Below are 24,933 nucleotides of genomic sequence, written 5' to 3'. Positions count from 1 at the left end.
GCAGGCTCCCCACTGAGCAGAGAGCCCCATGTGGGGCTCGATCCCAGGACCTTGGGATCATGACCTGAGCCGAAGGCAGAGGCTTAAACCACTGAGCCACCCAGGCATCCCATGTTCTGGAGATTTTTAGAGGCAGGTTTCTCTACCCTTTTTGTACTTCCTGGTTACTCCAAATTGGATTGGGCTTTTTTTTTTTTTTTTTTTCCTCCCGAGTGCCAGATTTATCCCGTGTTCCAGCACTCAAAAGAAAGGATTTCTCTTCTCTGTCTTCGCTGGGATTGGCCTGTCTGGAATGCTTTGTGAATGTTTACAACAAACTTAATCTTTTAACTAAACTGGAAAACAGCTAGCTCACAAATATCCTTGAATTGTGTTACTTTTCCCATGACTTTTTAAAATTGACTTTTCATTTTTAACAAACAATTTTACTTTAGGAAATCTTTATGGAAGTGACAGTCATTTTTTGAGCTGTTTTCTGTTTTAAAGGAAAATCCCTATAAATTAAAATGATGTGTTTCTGTTAATGCACTTTAGGAACTTAAGAATTTTAAAAACATTTCCTTAAGTTTATTATGGAATCACTGCTGGTTTTTGAGCTGATACTACTTTGATTTTTTTTTAAATTGTTGCAGTGTCTAAGAATAAGTATAAAAGCAGAAGTTAATGATTTAAAGATGTTTGAAAAAAAAAACAACATATACAGCTATTCTCCTCTGTCAAAAGACCTTTCCAGGAAATTAGGCCCTTTTCCTTCTATTAAGCTTTTCCTTCTATTAAGCTCATTAGAATTTATTTATGTATTTATTTATTTTTAAATTTATTTGAGAGAGAGAGCATGAGTAGGAGGAGGGACAGAGGGAGAGGGCGAAGCAGATGCCCCGCTGAGCAGAGTCCAATGTGGGGCTTGATTCCAGGACCTGAGTTGAGGGCAGACGCTTAACTGTCTGAGCCCTCAGGTGCTCCAAGTTTATTAGAATTTAAATGGCACTATAGAAGACTTGGAATTAGAAGATAAATGTTAATATTGTGACTCCACTAATTTTGGTATACTTCCTCTGAGCTTCAGTTTTCCCATTTGTATAATGGGAGTGATTAAAAAAAACTGTAAATGACCAGTGCTGTTGAGATGGTATTCTACTCATGTGGTTCTCCATATATTTCTTGGCTTTTGTTAGTCAAAAGATTCCTGTTCCCTTTTTGAAAAAGCCAGTTCCTAAGTCACAGGGAGGAAGGCAGGTAAATGACGATAATTTTGTCTTTGTGGTTTTTGTCAACTTACAGTTTGTATCTTTTCAGGTTGATACAGGCAATACTGGAAGGGTATTGGCTTCTGATGCTGCTGTTTTTCTGAAAAGATCAGGGCTTCCAGACCTGATTCTTGGAAAGGTAGTGTTTTTTCATTTCAACTAGATTATAATGAATATTTATGTAGTGTTATAAATAAACTGGATGCAAATTTAGAATGATAACATCAAGAAACTTAGAAGTAAGAATTGAATCATTGAAGCAATTATAGTAATGCAATGGAGGGAATTTGTGGTGCTGTGATTTACCCTTTTGTGAAAAGTAAGGTGTTTTTCAGATTTTTAGAAAATGAATTACTTTTTAGTGAGATAAAATGAGGAAGTAATAGTACATTTGGGTATTGTGGGGAAAAACAGTGCAGCCTGGGAACCTTGCCACCCCCTCAGAGTTGGCTCTATCTCTGCTTCCTCTATAACAACTGTCTCTAACTGTGTTTAAGTTGGGGATAAGAGGCTTAGAAAAGGGTAACAAGAAGTGGGAAGTCCCTCTCCTGGTGAATCCTTATACATGATATTAATACTATTTATTATAAATTTATAATCACAAATAAACATGAACTATAAGAAGATCATCTTAATATGGATCTAAAATCAAGTTAGTAGGTTCTAATAGAAAGAACATTAGATTTGGAGTTAGAACCTGTCTTAATGAAAAAGACATTGGACTTAGAAGCTAGAACCTGGGTTTCACTTCTTTCCTTGATGCCTTAAATGTTCTTGAGTAAGTATCTCACTGGGTTTTAGTATCTTTGTGTAGGGTTGCACTAAATAACTGTGGTTTCTTCCCACTTTTAATTCTATGATTCTTAAATCTGAGGACCAAAAAGAATGAAATTGTATATTACAGGGATTTAATTTATTATCTCTAAGACGCTTTTTGTTTAAAATATACATTGACTTTTTTTTCCCCTGAATTTCAGATTTGGGATTTAGCTGACACAAATGGCAAAGGAATCCTGAACAAACAAGTAAGATTCAGAGATACATATGAGAAATTTTTTGAGTGCTTCAGAATAAAAACCAATATTTTTTTTCTAATTTTAAACTAGGAATTGTTTTTTTACCAATTGAATTCAATTTACAATTGAAAACATTAGGGTTTTCAAGGGCAAGTGTTACAGCAATATAGTGGAAAATATTTCCAATTCAGTAGACATTAAAGTAAGTGATTCCCAAAGTTTAGTTAGTGATCATTTGGTGACATTGTTCTCCTGGAATGTCTTAGTCTGTTGGGGGTTCTCTGACAGCATAACACAGACTGGATGGCTTATAAATAGCAGAAATTTATTGCTCACATTTCTGGAGGCTGAAAATACAAGATCAGGCTGCTAATATGTTTGGGTGAGGACTGTCTTCTTGGTCGCAAACTTCTTGTTGTATCCTTACAAGGCTGAAGTGGCGAGGGATCTTTCTGGACCCTTAAAGCACTAATTCCATTCATGAAGGCCCTACTCTGATGTCTTAAGCACTCCTCAAAGACTATACTTTCTAATACCATTACCTTTTTCAACATACTCAGTTTCTTACCTGTACACTATACTTACTTGTGAGTGTTATGGTCTAGGTCTTACTTGGCATATACATCAAAAAATGGTTTATATGCCATAAGTATACCCTAGGCTAGAAATACGTGAAACGATTATGGGTATTGAACACCATCAGTGTACTTTGAAGTTCATTCAGTTTGTTTCAGAGGTCCACAGGATTGAATTCAAAGCTTGCTGCATGCTGATACATTGGCTAAGCACTGCTACTCAAAGTTAATTCCCCCATATGGGATAGCTGAAGCAGCATCATACTTAAAAAAGTGATGGGAAATTTAGATGAGAGGGTCAGAATATCCAGTCTTTTAATTATATTAAGATTAAGATTAAATTTAATTAAGATTCATTAAATTTAAATTAAGATTCTAGGGTTAGCTTGTAGATTGGAACCCCTGGGCAGGAGGGCCAGTTGGTCCATTGGAGACATAGGAAAACTAACTTAATATGAGCAGCCAAGGTCGTGTGCATTCAGTCAGCAAATATTTGTTGAGTACCTGTTTTGTTTATTTATTTATTTATTTGAGAGAGAGACAGTGAGAGAGAGCATGAGAGGCAAGGTCAGAGAGAGAAGCTGACTCCCCGTGGAGCTGGGAGCCCAATGCGGGACTCGATCCCGGAGTTCCAGGATCGTGGCCCAAGCTGAAGGCAGTTGCTCAATCAACTGAGCCACCCAGGCACCCTGAGTACCTATTTTGAATCAGGCTTTGGAAATGCAGAGGTGAATGTGATGTAGTCCCTGACTTCATGAGTTTGTAGTATAATAAATTCTTCACTGATATTCCTGGACTTTGGATGTTGAGTTTGAGTTGTCTTTGTTAAATCCAGGTGGCTGGATTTGTGGGTCTGCAGTTAAACTTTGATGTTTGCATTGGAGAAAAAGATTTTTGAATTAACATGAAAGAAAGGAAAGAAACCAATGTTTTTTGAGTTTCTGTATGCCAAAATGACAGTAGGTGTTTTCTTTCTATAGTATGGTTTTTATTTTGTTTCTCATAATACATGGCAAGGTAGGTATTAGAAAAATTTTGCAGGAAAATTTTATTTAATTTGCCCATGGCCTCACAACTTTAAGTAGCAGAACTAGAATTTAATGTAGGAGGACTATTTCACTTCAGAACACATCCATACTATGGGGGTGGACCTGATTACTTAAGAGTAATTGAATCTCTCATAGAATGAGAAAGGAGAGAAGGTTGATGCTGGAGTACTTAGAATACCCAGCATTTATTTATTTATTTATTTTTAAGATTTTAATTATTTGAGAGAGAGAGCATGCACTGAGCAAGTGAGCATGCAAATGAAGGGGCAGGGGCTGAGGGAGAAGCGGATTCCCTGCTGAACACGGAATCTGAGGCATGGGCTCAGTCCCAACCTGTGCTGAAGTCAGTTGCTTAACAGACTGAGCCACCTAGGCACCCTATAATACCAGCATTTAGGGGTTGGAGGAGGCATTGACTGCAAGAGAAGAGACTTGAAGGGTCAGAGGAAAAGTAGGAGAGTTTTACGAAGCTATGTTGATGGGGGAGAGTTTCTGGGGAGTTATCATGTCCAGACTGCCAAAAGAATAAGGAGGATGAGGCAGGGTTTTTTGTTTGCTTTGGTTTTTTGAGGCTGTTGTGTTTGGTAGCTGAGAGGTTATTTGTGACATAGACAGTGGTTTCTCTGGCTAATGGTGGGAGTTGAAGTCAGATTGTATAAAAGCTTTGTATAATAAGCTTTGTATAATATAAGATTGTATAATAACTTTGGATATACGTGAATGAAAAGGGAAGGGGAGATCTTGAAATAACCATCTTTGCAAGATTTTGTGAATAAAGGCAAGGTATTGTAGAAAGCAGACAAAGAAGGGTATAGGTGGTTTGAGCAAAGTGGTGAAGGGTTGATTGCATCAACAACTATACTAAGTTGTAAGTGATTATAACTGGAGTAAAAGTATTTGTTATATCTTTTCCCATACCTGACTTTAACTCAGCTGAAATATCTCTGCATTTATTTAGAGGCTTCAAATGCCAAAAATCCAAGGACCTTTGGGAGAGATTTACACGTATTTTGAATTCAGGCAGTTGTGTAATTGTTTTAGACGCTGCACAGTAGCTCTGTATTCTCTGTAGTTTTCCTGGAATAGCAGTGGTTGAGTCACATCAGTGATTGGCCCAGTTTTTCAGAATTTATCATCTTAAATTCAGAGATGACTTTTGATAACATTCAGTTGTTATTTTCTTCTAGGCTTTTTTCCAGACTCTTTTTCCTCATTTAAATGATACTTAAATATTTTTGAAGCATGTGTTAATTCCGTATAATTTCTACTATCTGTATGTATCACAGTTCATTTAAGTATTTTCCCATTTATTAATACTTTTTGCTATTTATAATGTTAGGAACATCTTTGTACATAGATTTTTTTCTTAAATTTAAAGCAAATGTTTTCAGGCAAATGTGCTTTTAATTTGTTGCTACATAAAGATCTTGGAGTAATTATGAATTGTTTTATATTTTCATATTATAATTGTGTGGATGGATGGATGGATGGATAGGTAATGCACTTAACTTCATGCTTCTCTTTCTCAGGAATTCTTTGTTGCTTTGCGTCTTGTGGCATGTGCCCAGAATGGATTGGAGGTTTCACTGAGTAGCTTGAACCTGGCTGTCCCTCCACCAAGATTTGTAAGAAATGATCTTAAATTTAAATTTTATTTAATTAAAAAAATACTACATGATTTAAAAATTTTAAAAAATTAGAATTGCCATATTAAAAGTAATTCCCTTAACTGCTATCACCCAGCTACCTGATTTTCTTTCTTAATGGCTACTGCTGTTATTAGTGTCTTGTATATCCTTCCAGACTTATTATATGTGTATATAAAGAAATATAAATTCCCACTTCCTCATTTTAAATTGATAGTAGTATATAATTAATAAATACAATTCTGTACCCTTTTAGTAATATGTTTTAGAGATCTTTACATAAAAGCATCTTTATTCTTTTTTATAGTTGCTTCTATTTATATAAAATTTTTAAAGTTTTAATTTAAATTTCAGTTAATTAACATGCAGCATAATATTTCAGGTATACAATATAGTGATTCTCACTTCCATACCGTACTATACAGGTGCTCATTACAGCAAGTGCCCTCCTTAATCCCCATCACGTGTTTAACCTATCACCCCCACACTCCCCTCTACCATAATTTAACTTCCTATTGATAGGTTTTTAGCTTATTCCTAATATATTATTATTAAAATTTTTTTAAATGCTGCAATGAATAATAACATTGGATATGTGTCATTTTGCATGTACAGAAATATATGTGCATATTTTCAGAAGTAGAATTGCTGTTTCAGAAGTTTGTTCATTTGTGCAATTTTCATATATAATATCAATTTGCCTTCCACAGTGGTTGTACTCATTCACAGTCCCTCCATCAGTTGGTTGAGTGCACTTTTGCTAACATACTGTTAAACTTTTTGAACCTTGTCAATTTGAGAGGTGATAAATGGAACATTAAGTGTAGTTTTAATTTTCCCATTTTGTTTTATAGAGTGAATTTGAGTAGTTTTTCTCACACTTATGAGCCATTTATATTACTTTTATGTAGAAATGTCTGTTTAAAGCTTTTGTTTTTTTTTCTTAGGTTATTAGTCTTTTTTTAAAATTAAATTCTAGAGGCTACACTCTAACACACACACACACACACACACACACACACACACACACATTTTTTCCCCACAATTTGTCATTTGTCTTTTGACATTGTGGTGTTTTTTTTTTCCCCCCATAAGGAGGTCATTGTTCTTTATGTAAGTGTTACTAGGATCTAATTTTTTTTAATCATTTCTTTTTACACATTTATGTTAGTCTTTTTTTTTTTTTTTTAAGATTTTATTTATTTGTTTGTCAGAAAAAGAGCACAAGCAGAAGGAGCAACAGGAAGAGGGAAAAGCAGGCTCCCTGCTGAGCATGGAGCTGGATGTGGGACTCCATCCCAGGATGGACTGGATGTGGGACTCCATCCCATGACCTGAGTCAAAGGCAGATGCTTAACCGACTGAGCCACTCAGGTGTCCCACATTTATGTTAGTCTTGATATCAAGTCTGAATATGGATTCAAATTTATGTTTTTTCAAGATGGCTACTTTATAGACCTAATACAGTTTATTGAATAACCAGTCTTTTCCTTACTGATTTGAAATGCCACCTCAGTCTTGTATTTTGATTTCTTTTTGGATTTTTCTGTTCTTTTTTATCTGTTTATCCATATGTTCTTCTTGTACTGTTTTAATTATCATATTTGGTAATTTGTTTTTACATCTGTTAGGGTTAGTCCTCCCTACCCTGACCCCTTTTCAGAAGTTTCATGGCTCTTACTTTTTTTGTTGTTTTAGATTTTATTTATTTATTTAGAGAGTGAGAGAGAGCATGATTTGGAGGGAGAGTTAGAGGGAGAGGGAGAAGCATATTCCCTGCTGAGTGGGGAGCCTGACACAGGGCTTGATCCCAGGACCCTGAGATGATGACCTAAGCTGAAGGCAGACATTTAACAGACTGAGCCACCCAAGTGCTGTGGCTCTTACTTGTTTCTAAATTCAGTATTTTTAAAAGTATTTGGTCTCAGTATTATGAATTTAACTTCAGTTTTGAAAATTTCTGCATTTGTAAGTTTAGGCATGGAATCAGAGGGTTAATTTAGGGATTTGTTTCCTAACTATGTTATTATAAAAATGTTTCAAATATATCCATCTGTCTCTACAAGCAGATAAATAGAACAACTTGGGCATGCTGTAATAGGTTCATGTACTTGTAACTTAAGAAATCTTAAGTTGGGCTCTTGTCCCGGTTTGCTTTCCTTAAATAGTGTTGGGAAAAAGTCATCAGTTAACAGGGTCACAAATATTTTCGTTACATTGCAGTATCTTTATCTTGATATCAGTTGTAATAAGATTTCTTCTATAACACTTAAATGTTTCAGTTAGTACTCTAATATCATTTATGCAGCTAACTCAGATATCTTTGTTTTTGTTTCATTTGTATTTAGATAAAAGTCTAATAGAGTCAATGTAGAATAGTGTCCTGTGTGGTTTGAATTCCAAATTTTGTATGAATGTATTTAAATCCAAGACCACTTTTTCTTTGTTGTTTATTGATGTGAGGTTTTCAGCTCTTCATGTGCTCTATTTTCCTTTTTAGCATGATACTAGTAGTCCTTTGCTAATCAGTGGATCTTCTGTCGCTGAGCTCCCATGGGCTGTAAAAGTGAGTAAACTTTTAAACTACTTTTTCCTTACCACTGCTTTGCTTCCTACCCACATAATCCTTGTCCCCTATTTCCAAAATCTGTTGTAATCTGCATGAGACTTTCATTTTTACTCTAGGGAAATACTGATAAAAGAAATCTTTCAAGAGATCTTGGTCATTTTGTGACAATTAGTATGGCTTAATCTCATTTCTGTTATAGTATAAACTAAAAATGATTATGTCATAATCCTATTTCATGAATAGGTAGTTTACCTCACTGGTATTATTTCCTGTTCAAAAATTGTGGTTAACTAGATCATTTTCTTTATGGCTCTAAAACTAAAAATTCTATATGAAATCTTATTCTGAAGTGGGTATTTTGCATTGTATCTATTTGGAAACATTATACTAGTTATAACTATGTTATCAGATTTTTAAAATTGTAATTTTTAAATAATATTAGAATCAGATGATCTTTAATAAATATGTACAGTTTTGTCAGAAAGTCATTTGGTTTTTATGTTTGTGTATGCTTGTATGAACACAACTAATTAATTAATTAATTAACTAATTATAAAAAAGTATAGGGATCTGGCCTTGGGCAAATCATAAACAATAATTTTTTTTTTAAGATTTTATTTATTTTATTTTACTTTTTATTTTTTATTTTTTTTAAAGATTTTATTTATTTATTTGACAGAGATCACAAGTAGGCAGAGAGGCAGGCAGAGAGAGAGAGAGAGCGAGAGCCCAATGCGGGGCTCGATCCCAGGACCCTGAGATCATGACCCGAGCCAAAGGCAGCAGCCCAAACCACTGAGCCACCCAGGCGCCCCAAGATTTTATTTATTTTAGAGGGAGAGAGAAAGAGCGCACATACAAGCAGGGGGAGGGACAGAGGGAGAGAATCTCAAGCAGACCCCCCCCCCCCCCACCAAGTATGGAGCCCAACTTGAGGGCTTGATCTCACAGCCCTGAGATCATGTCCTGAGCAGAAATCAAGAGTCAGACTCTCAACAGATGGAGCCACCCAGGTGCTCCATGAACAGTAGTTTTTTTTTGTTTTGTTTTTAAGATTTTATTCATTCATTTGACAGAGATCACAAGAAGGCAGAGAGGCAGGCAGAGAGAGGGGGAGAAGCAGGCTCCCTGTTGAGCAGAGAGACGGATGTGGGGCTCAATTCCAGTACCGTGAGATTATGTCCTGCGCTGAAGGCAGAGGCTTAACCCACTGAGCCACCCAGGCACCCCTGAACAGTAGTTTTTTATGTTATGCATGTAACTTCCCAGGATTTTAGGGAATGTACTGTTATCAATAAGAAAAGGAATTCTTGCTTTGGGAAAAATGGGGGAAGCTTGATGTTTATTCCTATGGTGGTTATTTTCTTTTTAAAATCTGAGTTTGAAATGTAACTAATACCATGTTGAGAAAGTCATAGAATATCACTAACTAGCTTGTGTGTTCTCACAAAGTTATTTCCTTGCTATGGATTTAAGTGAGAGGGTTGGACTAGATACTCCTCTCATAGCCCTTCCTATCATTCTAAAATTTTTCCATGAAGCTCACAGTAGAAAAACAGACAGTGTTCGAGCTATGAAAGAAATGGAAGGGATACTGGACTCTTGTGTAACTTTTAAATTGTTATTTATAATAATTTTTGATGAAAGCAATTTTTTTTAAAAGATTTTATTTATTAGAGAGAGAGAGAAGGAACAGAAACGGGGAATGGGAGAGGGAGAAGCGGGCCTCTTGCTGAGCAGGGAGCCCAATGTGGGGCTTAATCTCAGGACCCTGGGATCATGACCTGAGCGGAAGGCAGACTTAATGACTGAGCTACCCAGGCACCTGCAAAAATTATTTTTTAAATAATTTTAAGGATATGTTGCCTGCCTGTTCTTTAAGGATTTGATTTTTATAACTTGAGTTAAATGCGTATCACCACTATTTAACTTGTGATCTTTTTTATATTATAGTCTGAAGACAAGGCCAAATATGATGCAATTTTCGATAGTTTAAGCCCGATGAATGGATTTCTCTCTGGTGATAAAGTGAAACCAGTGTTGCTCAACTCTAAGTTACCTGTGGATATCCTTGGAAGAGTAAGATATTATTAAATTCTAAATGTAATCTTCATGTATCTTACTTTTGTATCTACCAAGAGCATTTATAGCTCATTGTTAAAAAATAATTAGGCATTATTTTGAAATTATATTATTACAGAGTTTTTTGTGTTCTGATTTAATATATAAAATAATTGCCAATTAATTTTATTTGACATTCCCTCTAAAGTATAAGTGCTTGGAATTAGTTACATATATAAGCCCTTTGAGTAGGTCCTTTTTTCTTTGTACTGTATGCTCTGACTTCCCAATTCCTTGATTTAATTTCTAGGGACCACCATTATTTTGTATCTGCTACCTACTTCATAGCTGTATCATGGGGCCTTGCCATAAGGAATAGTTTCATCTCTGAAATCATTTGTCCTTCTCTCTAAATAGAGCTTCTTATTTTTCTAGATCTCTTTCATAAGTACTTGGAAGACTAATTCTTTGACTTTAAGTCAAAGACCTTTAAGTCTCAGAGTCCTTTACTTTCTCTATTTTTCAAATTAATATTTTTCCTCAACCAACTTAATCCACAGTTTGATGCTGGTATCTTTGGCTCCCTTTGCCATGTGTTCTAACCTTTCTTCTGACCTGGTGAAAATCCAGCTTTGTGTTAAGCTAATTATGTGCCTTCTGTGTGGTTGCATATGGACTGCTGAGAGTCTAATAAAATTGGTATCATCATAATTTCATGATCACCAACTTCAGCTGGGCTTTCCCTACTCTTGGACTATTTCCATACTGATTTCTCTCTAGGTCTCTTTGTACTTCAAACCTCATCTGCTCTCATTAACCCTCCAGCCATTCCTTTAATCCCTTTCTTGGTCAAATCCTGTCTGCACCATTTCTTAGGTGTGTGACCTTGGGTGAATCATCAGAAAACCATCTATCAATTTTTTATATTTCAGATGAGCACAATTGCCACTTTATAGGGTTGTAAGGATTAAATGTGATAATGTATATATTCAGTACAGTGCTTGGTGCATAGTCTTTGATGCTAGCTACTGTGATGCTGATGGTGATCGTGACTTTACCACCATATCATCAGTAGTAGTACTACTGGATCAGTGTTATAGATTAGGTGCTCAATAAAAATTTAAAAGCCATTTCCTAGTATTGTTTCTCATTAATCATTTCTCTGCTGTGTGACCAGTATGAGATTTCTAAACTATAAATATAATCCTGTTTGTTTTTTTTTTTTACTTGGAACTAACCCTCTTAGTAGCTTCCTAATGCATTTAGGGTTAAGTCCAAATTCCTGCAAGGCACTTAATGACCAGACACTTGTTTATCTCTATTCCAGTCTGTTACTTTATCTTCCTGTCCCAAGTAAAATTTTGTTGAATGACTTAAATATCTTATTTTCAAGGATATGACATAGTTTTATAGCTGATCTAAGGTATGGAATTTACTCTGCATTTAAACCAAATCTACTAGGTCCTTTTAGATTTATTTTTCCCTTGTAAGCCCTGGACATTAGCTGGTTCATAATTAATATTCACTGGATATATCTTTTGGTCAATTAGAGATTCTGTATGGAAAACAATAATGGACTTAGTTGGAAATCTTTATGTTGAATACTGATTCTATAACCTAATAATGGTTGTGTGATCCTAACTAAATCATATTCCTCATGTCTAAAAGCTGGTTGATAGTGCCACATGGAGTACTGAGAGATATTTGTGAAAAAGCATTGTAGCTGTTTAAAGTGCTGTGTACATAATTGTTTTCTTATTTGAAAGAAACAAATATTTTCTTGAAATTTTTGTAAGGAATTTTTATTTAAAAATACTTGTTTTAAGAATTACTACTTTTTCCAATAATGTTAATGTAGAATGTAATAATGATTTAATGAAATGTTCAGCAAAAGTGAGATTTCTCTGAGAATAGATATCTTAATGTTTAGATAAAACTTTCCCCCCGATTTAAGTATTTGGTGTTTACAGGTACCACATGAAATGAAAGAGCATTAATCTTTGTCAATTCTTCTGTTTTTAAGGTTTGGGAGTTGAGTGACATTGATCATGATGGAATGCTTGACAGAGATGAGTTTGCAGTTGTAAGTAACTTAATGGTCTTAAAAATCTTAAACCTCTTAATTGTTTTCTCTAGTGAGAATTTCCTTGTTTAGTTTATCCCCAGAGGAAAACTGGGGATAAACAACCTTAAGGTTGTTGGTAGGAGTATTTTTATCAAAAGTGTACAGGTAGTCAATAAATATTTTTAAACAAATGAATAATAGAAAATGTATGTTCTTACCATCTTTATTTTATTTGACTTCGCTGAGTGGTATTGTTCCTTTGTATCCCATCTTAACCAGACATTGCATCTCAGTACCTCCTTCTGCTATGGAATAATTTTACTTCAAATATACCCCCAGATTTTCACATTGTTTTATTAAAGGAAAACATGGATAACACTGTAGTTTCACTTAATGTATAGGGTCAGAGGAAGTTTTGACATCTTATCTGAAGACATGTCATCTTTGGAAATTGGGGTTAATTCCAAATTGGGGTTAATTCCATCTTTGGAAATTGGGGTTTTTTTGTTGCCCAGTTTGTTTTCCACTTTCTAAACTCATGATAGATTTGTTTTAAAATCCTCTGGGGTTGTAGTTGTGTTACTTTCTCATTCCAAATCTTATGTATTTTTGCCCCCTCTCATGTTTCATTTTATTGAATTTTATATAGTTTATAAATCTTTTTAAAGAGCCATCTTTTGGATGTAATTATCCTTTCTCTTATGTTTTGACTTTTTCAGTCTTTTCAGCTTTTATACTAATTCTTTTTTCCTAGGTTCTTTTGGTTTGCCTTAAAAAAAAAAAAACTACTGAGTCCCTTTCTTATCTTTAATATTGAAAAAATTTAAAGCATGTATTTTCTCTTGAGTTCAGGTTTAGCTGGATTCCATAGATATTGATGTAAAGTATTCTCCTTTTTGCAACTTTTAATTTTCTATAAAGATTTTATTTATTTATTTGACAGAGAGAGATACAGCGAGAGAGAGGGAACACATGCAGGGGAAGCTAGAGAGGGAGAAGCAGGCTTCCTGCGGAGCAGGGGATTCCTCCTGGACCCTAGAATCATGAGTAGAGCCAAAGGCAGTTGCTTAATGACTGAGCCACCCAGGTGCCCCTACTTTTTAGATAATCTCTAGGTTTTTAAAAAAATCATCTGTTTAGGAATATGTTTCCTAATTTCAAAGTAATTAAGTTTGGTTTTAATTACATTTGTATATACCTTTTTTTAATTTAAGATTTTATTTATTTATTTGACAAGCAGAGATCATAAGCAGGCAGAGAGGCAGGCAGAGAGAGAGAGGGGGAAGCGGGCTCCCCGCCGAGCAGAGAGCCCGACTCAGGGCTCGATCCCAGGACCCTGGGACCATGACCTGAGCCGAAGGCAGAGGCTTCAACCCACTGAGCCACCCAGGTGCCCCCCCGCTTTAAAAAAAGATTTTATTTATTTATTTGACAGATCACAAGTAGGCAGAGAGGCAGGCAGAGAGAAAGGGGGAAGCAGGCTCCCCAATGAGCAGAGAGCCTGATGTGGGGCTTGATCCCAGGACCCTGGGACCATGACCTGAGCCGAAGACAGAGGCTTAACCCACTGAGCCAGCCACTCAGGTGCCCTGTTATATTTGTATATACTTTTAGCTTGATTAGATTATGCCCAGAGAATGTGGTCTTGAAAATCTCTGTTTAAAAATTTCTTGAGGTTGCCGTCCCCTGGTAAGGGCGGTGCAGTTCCGCCTGGGGCAAAGACACTTGAGAATCACTACAGCAGCCCCTTCCCCAGAAGATCAACAAGAAATCCAGCCAAGACCAAGTTCACCTACCAAGGAGTACAGTTTCAATACCAAGGAGAGCAGCAGAATTCCAGAGGAGGAGAAAGCAAAGCACGAAACTCATGGCTTTCTCCCTGTGATTTTTTAGTCTTGCAGTTAATTTAATTTTTTTTCTTTTTCATTTTTTTTCTCTTCTTCTGCTAAAATTTTTTTTAACTTTTACCCTTTTCTTTTTTAACGTTTTTTAACTAGTTTATCTAATATATGTATTTTTTCTTTTTTATACTTTTCCTTATTCATTTTCTTTTTAAAATTCTTTTCTTTTTTTTTTTCTTTTCTTTTTCTTTCTTTCTTTCTGAACCTCTTTTTATCCCCTTTCTCCCGCCTCACGATTTGGGATCTCTTCTGATTTGGTTAAAGCATATTTTCCTTGGGTTGTTGCCACCCTTTTAGTATTTTACTTGCTCCATCATATACTCTTGTCTGGACAAAATAACAAGGCAGAAAAATTCACCACAAAAAAAAAGAACCAGAGGCAGTACCGAAGGCTAGGGACCTAATCAATACAGACATTGGTAGTATGTCAGATCTAGAGTTTAGAATGACAATTCTCAAGGTTCTAGCCGGGCTCAAAAAAGGCATGGAAGATATTAGAGAAACCCTCTCGGGAGATAAAAAGCCCTTTCTGGAGAAATAAAAGAACTAAAATCTAACCAAGTTGAAATAAAAAAAGCTATTAATGAGGTGCAATCAAAAATGGAGGCTCTCACTGCTAGGATAAATGAGGCAGAAGAAAGAATTAGTGATATAGAAGACCAAATGACAGAGAATAAAGAAGCTGAGCAAAAGAGGGACAAACAGCTACTGGGCCACGAGGGGAGAATTTGAGAGATAAGTGACACCATAAGACGAAACAACATTAGAATAATTGGGATTCCAGAAGAAGAAGAAAGAGAGAGGGGAGCAGAAGGTATACTGGAGAGAATTATTGGGGAGAATTTCCCCAATATGGCAAAGGGGACGAGCATCAAAATTCAGGAGGTTCAGAAAATGCCCTTCAAAATCAATAAGAATAGGCCCACACCCCGTCACCTAATAGTAAAATTTACAAGTCTCAGTGACAAAGAGAAAATCCTGAAAGCAGCCTGGGAAAAGAAGTCTGTAACATACAATGGTAAAAATATTAGATTGGCAGCTGACTTATCCACAGAGACCTGGCAGGCCAGAAAGAGCTGGCATGATATTTTCAGAGCACTAAACGAGAAAAACATGCAGCCAAGAATACTCTATCCAGTTAGGATATCATTGAAAATACAAGGAAAGATTAAAAGCTTCCAGGACAAACAAAAACTGAAAGAATTTGCAAACACCAAACCAGCTCTACAGGAAATATTGAAAGGGGTCCTCTAAGCAAAGAGAGAGCCTACAAGTGGTAGATCAGTAAGGAACAGAGACAACATACAGTAACAGTCACCTTACAGGCAATACAATTGCACTAAATTCATATCTCTCAATAGTTATCCTGAATGTTAATGGGCTAAATGCCCCAATCAAAAGACACAGGGTATCAGAATGGATAAAAAAACAAAACCCATCTATATGTTGCCTCCAAGAAACTCATTTTAAGCCCGAAGACACCTCCAGATTTAAAGTGAGGGGTGGAAAAGAATTTACCATGCTAATGGACATCAGAAGAAAGCAGGAGCGGCAATCCTTATATCAGATCAATTAGATTTTAAGCCAAAGACTATAATAAGAGATGAGGAAGGACACTATATCATACTCAAAGGGTCTGTCCAACAAGAAGATCTAACAATTTTAAATATCTATGCCCCCAACGTGGGAGTAGCCAACTGTATAAAACAATTAATAACAAAAATCAAAGAAACACATCAACAATAATACAATAATAGTAGGGGACTTTAACACTCCCCTCACTGAAATGGACAGATCGTCCAAGCAAAAGATCAGCAAGGAAATAAAGGCCTTAAACGACACCCTGGACCAGATGGACATCACAGATATATTCAGAACATTTCATCCCAAAGCAAGAGAATACACATTCTTCTCTAGTGCACATGGAGCATTCTCCAGAATAGATCACATCCTCGGTCCTAAATCAGGACTCAACTGGTATCAAAAGATTGGAATCATTCCCTGCGTATTTTCAGACCACAATGCTCTGAAGCTAGAACTCAACCACAAGAGGAAGTTTGGAAAGAACCCAAATACATGGAGGCTAAACACCATCCTTCTAAAGAATGAATGGGTCAACCGGGAAATTAAAGAAGAATTGAAAAAAATCATGGAAACAAATGATAATGAAAATACAATGGTTCAAAATCTATGGGACACAACAAATACAGTCCTGAGAGGAAAATATATAGCGGTACAAGCCTTTCTTAAGAAACAAGAAAGGTCTCAGGTACACAACCTAACCCTAATCTAAAGGACCTGGAGAAAGAATAAGAAAGAAACCGTAAGCCCAGCAGGAGAAGAGAAATCATAAAGATCAGAGCAGAAATCAATGAAATAGAAACCAAAAAAAAAACCAATAGAACAAATCAACGAAACTAGGAGCTGGTTCTTTGAAAGAATTAATAAGATTGATAAACCCCTGGCCAGACTTATCAAAAAGAAAAGAGAAAGGACCCAAATAAATAAAATCATGAATGAAAGAGGAGAGATCACAACTAACACCAAAGAAATACAAACTATTATAAGAACATACTATGAGCAACTCTATGCCAACAAATTTGACAATCTGGAAGAAATGGATGCATTCCTAGAAACATATAAACTACCACAACTGAACCAGGAAGAAATAGAAAGCCTGAACAGACCCATAACCAGTAAGGAGATTGAAACAGTCATTAAATATCTCCAAACAAACAAAAGCCCAGGGCCAGATGGCTTCCCGGGGGAATTCTACCAAACATTTAAAGAAGAACTAATTCCTATTCTGAAACTGTTCCAAAAAAAGAAATGGAAGGAAAACTTCCAAACTCATTTTATGAGGCCAACATCACCTTGATCCCAAAACCAGACAAGGATCCCATCAAAAAAGAGAGCTATACACCAATATCCTTGATGAACACAGATGCAAAAATTCTCACCAAAATACTAGCCAATAGGATTCAACAGTACATTAAAAGGATTATTCACCACGACCAAGTGGGATTTATTCCAAGGCTGCAAGGTTGGTTCAATATCCACAAATCAGTCAGTGTGATGCAACACATCAATAAAAGAAAGAACAAGAACCATATGATACTCTCAATAGATGCTGAAAAAGCATTTGACAAAGTACAGCATCTCTTCCTGATCAAAACTCTTCAAAGTGTAGGGATAGAGGGCACATACCTCAATATTAACAAAGACATCTATGAAAAACCCACCGCAAATATCATTCTCAATGGAGAAAAACTGAAAGCTTTTCCGCTAAGATCAGGAACACCGCAGGGATGTCCATTATCACCACTGCTATTCAACATAGTAGTAGAAGTCCTAGTCTCAGCAATCAGAACACAAAAGGAAATTAAAGGCATCCAAATCGGCAAAGAAGAAGTCAAATTATCACTCTTCACAGATGATATGATACTATATGTGGAAAACCCAAAAGACTCCACTCCAAAACTGCTAGAACTTGTATAGGAATTCAGTAAAGTGTCAGGATATAAAATCAATTCACAGAAATCAGTTGCATTTCTCTACACCAACAACAAGATAGAAGAAAGAGAAATTAAGGAGTCAAACCCATTTACAATTTCACCCAAAACCATAAGATACCTAACCAAAGAGGCACAGAATCTATACTCAGAAAACTATAAAGTACTCATGAAAGAAATTGAGGAAGACACAAAGAAATGGAAAAATGTTCCATGTTCCTGGATTGGAAGAATAAATATTTTGAAAATGTCTATGCTACCTAAAGCAATCTACACATTTAATGCAATTCCTATCAAAGTACCATCCACCTTTTTCAAAGAAATGGAACAAATAATTCTAAAATTTATATGGAACCAGAAAAGACCTCGAATAGCCAAAGGGATATTGAAAAAGAAAGCCAAAGTTGGTGGCATCACAATTCCAGACTTCAAGCTCTATTACAAAGCTGTCATCATCAAGACAGCATGGTATACTGGCACAAAAACAGACACATAGATCAATGGAACAGAATAGAGATCCCAGAAATAGAACCTCAACTCTATGGTCAACTAATCTTCGACAAAGCCGGAAAGAATGTCCAATGGAAAAAAGACAGCCTCTTCAATAAATGGTGTTGGGAAAATTGGACAGCCACATGCAGAAAAATGAAATTGGGCCATTTCCTTACACCACACACAAAAATAGGCTCAAAATGAATGAGGGACCTCAATGTGAGAAAGGAATCCATCAAAATCCTTGAGGAGAACACAGGCAGCAACATCTTCCTAGGAACATTGCCAAAGGCAAGGGAAGCAAGCGCAAAAATGAACTACTGGGATTTCATCAAGATCAAAAGCTTTTGCACAGCAAAGGAAACAGTTAACAAAACCAAAAGACAACTGACAGAATGGGAGAAGATATTTGCAAACGACATATCAGATAAAGGACTAGTGTCTAAAGTCTATAAAGAACTTAGCAAACTTAACACCCAAAGAACAAATAATCCAATGAAGAAATGGGCAGAGGAGATGAATAGATATTTCTGCAAAGAAGACATCCAGATGGCCAACAGACACATGAAAAAAGTGCTCCATATCACTCGGCATCAGGGAAATACAAATCAAAACCACAATGAGATATCCCCTCACACCAGTCAGATTGGCTAAAATCAACAAGTGAGGAAATGACAGATGCTGGCGAGGATGCGGAGAAAGGGAAACCCTCCTACACTGTTGGTGGGAATGCAAGCTGGTGCAACCACTCTGGAAAACACCATGGAGCTTCCTCAAAATGTTGAAAATAGAACTGCCCTATGACCCAGCCATTGCACTACTGGGTATTTACCCTAAAGATACAAACGTCATGATCCGAAGGGGCACGTGCACCCGAATGTTTATAGCAGCAATGTCCACAATAGCCAAACTGTGGAAAGAACCTAGATGTCCATCAACAGATGAATGGCTAAAGAAGATGTGGTATATATACACAATGCAATACTATGCAGCCATCAAAAGAAGTGAAATCTTGCCATTTGCGACAACGTGGATGGAACTGGAGCGTATCATGCTTAGCGAAATAAGTCAAGCGGAGAAAGACAACTATCATGATCTCCCTGATATGAGGAAGTGGTGATGCAACATGGGGCCTTAAGTGGGTAGGAGAATAAATGAAACAAGATGGGATTGGGAGGGAGACAAATCATAAGTGACTCTTAATCTCACAAAACAAACTTAGGGTTGCTGTGGGGAGGGGCGTTGGGAGAAGGGGAGTGGGGTTATGGACATTGGGGAGGGTATGTGCTTTGGGGAGTGCTGTGAAGTGTGTAAACCTGGCAATTCACAGACCTGTACCCCTGGTGATAAAAATACATGTTTATAAAAAATAAAAAATTAAAAAAAAAGTTTCTTGAGACTTTTTTGTTGCCCATTTTGTGACCTGTTTTTACATATATATGTTCCCTGAATGTTTCAACATTTCTGTTTGGGAGATAATTAGACCTCTATAAACTCATTATAACAATTTTATTGAGTATGTTTCTGTTTTCCTTATTTTTCTTTTTTTGCTCTTTCATAAGTTTTATTCTATTTATAGCCTAAGAGCCAACTAAAATAGGAAGATTAAGGATTATTACATTTGGGGAAAAAAAATACAGAAGTGGAAACTTAAAGTGACTTGAGTTCATGGCCCTACGTCCCTAGTATTTTTATTTTAATTTGTGTTATAATTGGGAAGTGGCAGGGGATATACCCCCTCACAGTGGCAACAGAATTTTTCCCAGCTACATGTTTGAAGTTGATTCAATGTTTGTTTGGTGTTCTGGGGAGAGAAAATGATACATTGAGATTTGGCTGATGATGTACTTTGAACGACTGTCAAACTCTGCATATTAACTTTTTATAAATAGCTTTTGTGTTAAGAGTACTGGCATAAAATCTGGGGCTCTTGGGTGGCTCAGTGGGTTAAGCTTCTGCCTTTGGCTCAGGCATGGTCTCGGTCCTGGCATCGAGCCCTGCATCAGGCTCTGCTTAGCAGAGAGCCTGCTTCCCCCTCTCTCTACCTGCCCCTATGCTTACTTGTGCTTTCTCTCTCTGTCAAATAAGTTAAAAAAAAAAAAAATCTTAAAAAAAAAAAATAATACTGGTGTAAAATCTTTGCATTGGTAAGATTTGTAGAGGGATTTCTTTTTTCTATAAAGACAACAATTAAAAATTTCAAAGAAGCGTTTGTATAAGCACAGTTAAAAAAGATGGAGGATAGTATTATCCTCATTTGATTAACGGTAGTCTGTGCTAAGGTAAGTGATTAAATACAGTTTATCTTATATGCCCCGAAGCCTTTTACTCGGTAACCTTCTCTTTTTTAGAATAAAAGTAAACGTTTATTGAAAGAATAACTTAAGAATGAATGATGCATTTATAAGAAGTTACTACTTTAAAAAAATAGTGAACATCCATATGCCTTCTCCTAGATTTACTAATTTTAACCATTTTGCACATTTGATTTCTTTCTGTGTGCATTCCTTAGAAATTCTTCCCATCTTTATTATGGTTAGTGCCTTTAATTTTAGATTCCAGCTCATGTGATATGTTTTTTAAAAGATTTATTTATTTGAAAGAGAGAAAGTGTGTACGAGTTGGGAGCAGTGGCAGAGAGGGAGGGAAAGGAGAAAGAATCTCAAGCAAACTCCCTGCTAAGCCTGGATCCCGAGGTGGGGAGATGGCTCGATCCCATGACCAAGATATTATGACTTGATTCCAGGACCCTGGGATTGAGCCCTGCATCAGGCTCTCTGCTCAGCAGGGAGCTTGCTTCCCTTCCTCTCTCTCTGCATGCCTCTCTGCCCACTTGTGATCTCTGTCTGTCAAATAAATAAATAAAATCTTAAAAAAAATATAGATCATGACTTAGGCCAAAATCAAGAGTTGGATGCTTAATAATCAACTGAGTCACTCAGGTGCCCCTCCTGTGATATTTCTGCTGCCTCTGTTCTCTTTTTGTCTGGATTACCTGATATTTCTTATATTTATAATGTATCTCTTGAAAACATTATGTTGCTGTGTTTCAGTTTTTTACCTCATTTGACAATTTCTGTCTTTTTAAGATAATGATACAGATACTGATTTTTATTCCCCCTATCTTGTTTAGTTAACATTATTGTTTTCTCTCTTTTTTTTCTGTTTCTGTTGTTGCTGGTTATCAAGTAGTGATTCATTGAATTTTCTGTTCTTATTAAAGTGGAAATTGTTACATCTATTCCATTAATGGTTAATAATACCTGTCTCTGTACTAAATCCTACTTATTTCTCCAGTAGCTGAAAATAAGTTAACCTTCTCTCCAGTAAAACTAGTCCTTTAGATTATTTTCACTTCTTTCTTCTTTACCTCCTAACCCCAGAAGATTTTAGAACATTTTCTTTAAATTAAATTCTAGATTTTACTCAGTTAATTTAGTTCTTTTGGTTCTAGGATTTTCCTTGTGGTTTTGTCAGTATCAGTAGTCTCTCTAGCATTGTTTTGGTAGACTTTACCTGATAAATCTTTTCCATCTTTTTATTTCATTAACAACATAGTCCATACCATTTTTTTTTAACTTTTCAGAGTCTGTAGCTTTTTTTAAAACTGAAATAATGTGATTAACACACAGTGTTGTATTAGTTTCAGGTGTCCAGCATAATGTTTCAGCCATCTTATACATTGCTTAGTAACCATAATAATCACAATAAGTACAGTTACTGTTACCAGACAATGTTATTACACTCTTATTGATTATATTCCTTGTCCTGTGATTTTCATCTCTGCAACTTATTTTACAACTGGAAGTTTGTACTATTTAATCTCTTTTTTCTATTTCACCCATCCCTCCCCCCACGTCCCTCCTGGTAACTGCCAGTTTGTTCTCTGTATTTAAGTGTCTGTTTTCTTGTTTGTCTCTTTGTCTCTTTGTTTCTTTGTTCTTTTATTTCTTAGATCCCCCACGTGAGTGAAATCATGGTATTTGTCTTTATCTGGCTTATTTCACTTAGCATCATATTCTCTGGGGCCATCGATATTGTTGCAAATGGGAAGATCTCATACTTTTTTATGGCTGAGTAATATTCCCATGTGTGTACATGTGTGCATGTGTACACCACATCTCTCTAACCATTCATCTGTTGGTGGGTACTTGGGATGCTTCCATCTCTTTGCTATTGCAAATAATGCTGCAATAAACATGGGGGTGCATACATCTTTTTGACTTAGAGTTTTGTTTTCTTTGAGTAAATACCAATAGTGGAGTTACTGGATCATAGGGTATTTCTGGTTTTTAATTTTTTGAGGAAATTTGATACTGTTTTGCACAGTCGCTGCTCCAATTTATATTCCCACCAACAGTGCATAAGGATTCCTTTTTCTCCACATCCTTGCCAACACTTATTATTTCTTGTCTTTCTGATTCTGGCTAGTCTGACACATGTAAGGATATACCGTGTTGTGCTTTTGATTTGTGTTTCCCTGGTGTCTCCTTTAGTATATAAATATTTTTTCTGTCTTTTTTCTATGACTTAGGCATTATCAAGGCGCACTAGCTAGGTATCCTGTAAAATGTCTGCCAGTCAGACGTTTTTCTCATGGATATACTAGGGGTATATCTTTTTGGAAAGAATACCACAAGTGTGATAGGACTTTTTCATCACATTTATCAGGTGGTACATAATGCCCGCATGCCATTAATGGTGATGTTAATCTTTGTCACTTGGTAAAGATGCTGTTTGCCAGATTTCTTCACTATGAAGTTACTGTTTCCTTTTTTCCTATTCTGTTCTCTGGAGAGGCAGACTCCTGCCTTTTTTACTTTGTATTCTGTCTTCATATCTTTGTACTGGGTTTTGGTTTTGGTTTTTTTTTTTTTTTTTCTTTTTGTCAGAGAGAGTGAGCACAGGCAGACAGAGTGGCAGGCAGAGGCAGAAGCAGGCTTCCTGCTGAGCAAGGAGCCCTATGTGGGACTCGATCCCAGGATGCTGGGATCATGACCCAAGCCGAAGGCAGCCGCCTAACCAACTGAGCCACCCAGGCGTCCCTTTGTACTGGGTTTTACATTCTTAATAGGCCTTAAATTTTTCTGTCAAGTAAGTGGTCTAAATTTTTGTCCATAGTATTTGTTGGGTCCTCATGTGAAAAATTTTTGGCACTTTGAGATTTATTAACTGTATTTGTATTAACATGTTCACATTGTACTGAAGTCAACTTGTTATATGGTTGCTGGTTCTACCAGGTGGTAAACATAAAAGGTCTTTCTGGTTTTCTATTTCTGGTGCCTAGCACACTGCCTGGTGGCTAGAGATTTCTCCATAAATATTTTGTTGAATTAAATTGATGAAAAAAACCTTGTATTTATAAGAAATACCCATTATTTTCATCCCAGAATGCTATTTTGAGAAATTAAAACTGGCAGTTCAAGTAGATGAAGGAACAAATAAAACTCTTAAGGAGACTAGTAAAATACTGGTTCTCAAAGTATGGTCTCCCATCAGCAACATCAGCATTACCAGAGAACTTGTTAGAAATGCAGATTCTCAGGCCTTAGCCTAGCCCCACTAAATCAGGATTTCTGGGGTAGGGTCAAAGAAGCCCTCTTAGAGATTCTGATAGCTACTAAAATTTGAGATGTATTCGCTAAAAGCACAAAGAATAAAAAGAAAATAAAGAAGCTACTGGTAATTGACTGTAGTAGTAAAACTAAATCCCCTCTTCCCTGCTATCACTGAGAAAGCTTAGGCTTGATTTTGCCAGATTTCATTCCTTTCCTTTCCCTTTCTCTCTTTCTTTTTTTCTTTCTCTCTCTCTCTCTCTCTTTCTTTCTTTGAATATAGTGCATCATTTGATTTAGTTGCTATATTTGTTTCAATAGCAGGCTTTGATGAGGCTAAAGTACAATAAAAAAAAAAAAAATCACCCAGCAGTGATTTCTTCTTCTTATTAGCTAGAAAATTTTTTGGCTTCACTTTTGTCAGGGAAACTATTCTCAGTGCAACATGAAATTAATGATAATTTTTTTTTAAATTTCCAAAAAATGTGTTGCCTGTTGGCAGCAGAAAGCTGACATGGCTTTTTTGCTTCTAGTGTCTCCTTTTCCAGGAAATGACTCCCATCTGTAGTGAGAAGAATGCTGACCTTTAATGTGCATGTTAGTCACTTCTTTTAGCTCGGTGCCAATTTAATAATAATGCCTATATCATAAATTTGGTTGAAAGTATGTGCTAGCCAGATGGTTTTCACTCTGGAGTTTCAAGCTTTTGAAGATAATAAAATTTGTGTGTTTCTAAAACTAAATTGAATTCTTCAAGTTGACTAGCGAATGGGAAGAGGAGAATTCTTGATTTGGGCCAAACGGTTAAATATGGTCCCAGGACAAAGAGCATCAGCATCCCTGGAGACTTCTTAGGAATTTAAAATATCAGGCCCAACCCAGACTTAGTGATTCTAGAATTCTGGAAGTGGAGCCTAGAAATCTGTGCTTTATAAAGTTGTTCAGGTAATTCAGATACCTGCGACAATTTGGGACCCACTGGGTGAAAGGTTAGTTTTATCCCTTTTAGAGAGCATGGTATTATAAATTTACATGTGTACTCCTAATGAAGCTGATAAATCTGAGAAAAACCAGAGCTTTGTAGCCAGATCTTTGTTTGAATCCTATACTATCAGTTCTTTAAAGGATATCAGGCAAGTTACTTGGCATTTCTGAGCTTCAGTTTCTTCATATATAAAATGATATTTCTGAGGGCGATTCACAGACCTGTACCCCTGGGGCTAATAATACATTATATGTTTATTT

General features: G+C 36.2%; 1 protein-coding gene across 4 annotated transcripts in view; it reads left to right on the top strand.

Moving 5' to 3' along the window:
- The window catches only part of EPS15 (epidermal growth factor receptor pathway substrate 15), a 144,486-nt gene that overhangs the window by 34,765 nt on the left and 84,788 nt on the right, over positions 1 to 24,933 (top strand). For all 4 annotated transcript variants that reach the window (XM_059138093.1, XM_059138092.1, XM_059138091.1 and 1 more), the window contains 6 exons: positions 1,297 to 1,386; positions 2,225 to 2,272; positions 5,417 to 5,512; positions 8,034 to 8,099; positions 10,056 to 10,181; positions 12,187 to 12,246. In XM_059138093.1, coding sequence (XP_058994076.1) covers positions 1,297 to 1,386; positions 2,225 to 2,272; positions 5,417 to 5,512; positions 8,034 to 8,099; positions 10,056 to 10,181; positions 12,187 to 12,246 — 486 coding nt within the window. The remainder of the gene's footprint in view (positions 1 to 1,296; positions 1,387 to 2,224; positions 2,273 to 5,416; positions 5,513 to 8,033; positions 8,100 to 10,055; positions 10,182 to 12,186; positions 12,247 to 24,933) is intronic.

The sequence above is a fragment of the Mustela lutreola genome, chromosome 10 (genome assembly GCF_030435805.1).
Source record: "Mustela lutreola isolate mMusLut2 chromosome 10, mMusLut2.pri, whole genome shotgun sequence".
NCBI classification, from domain to species: Eukaryota; Metazoa; Chordata; class Mammalia; order Carnivora; family Mustelidae; genus Mustela; species Mustela lutreola.
The sequence above is the reverse complement of the archived record's forward strand: the minus strand, read 5'-3'. Positions and strand labels throughout refer to the sequence as shown.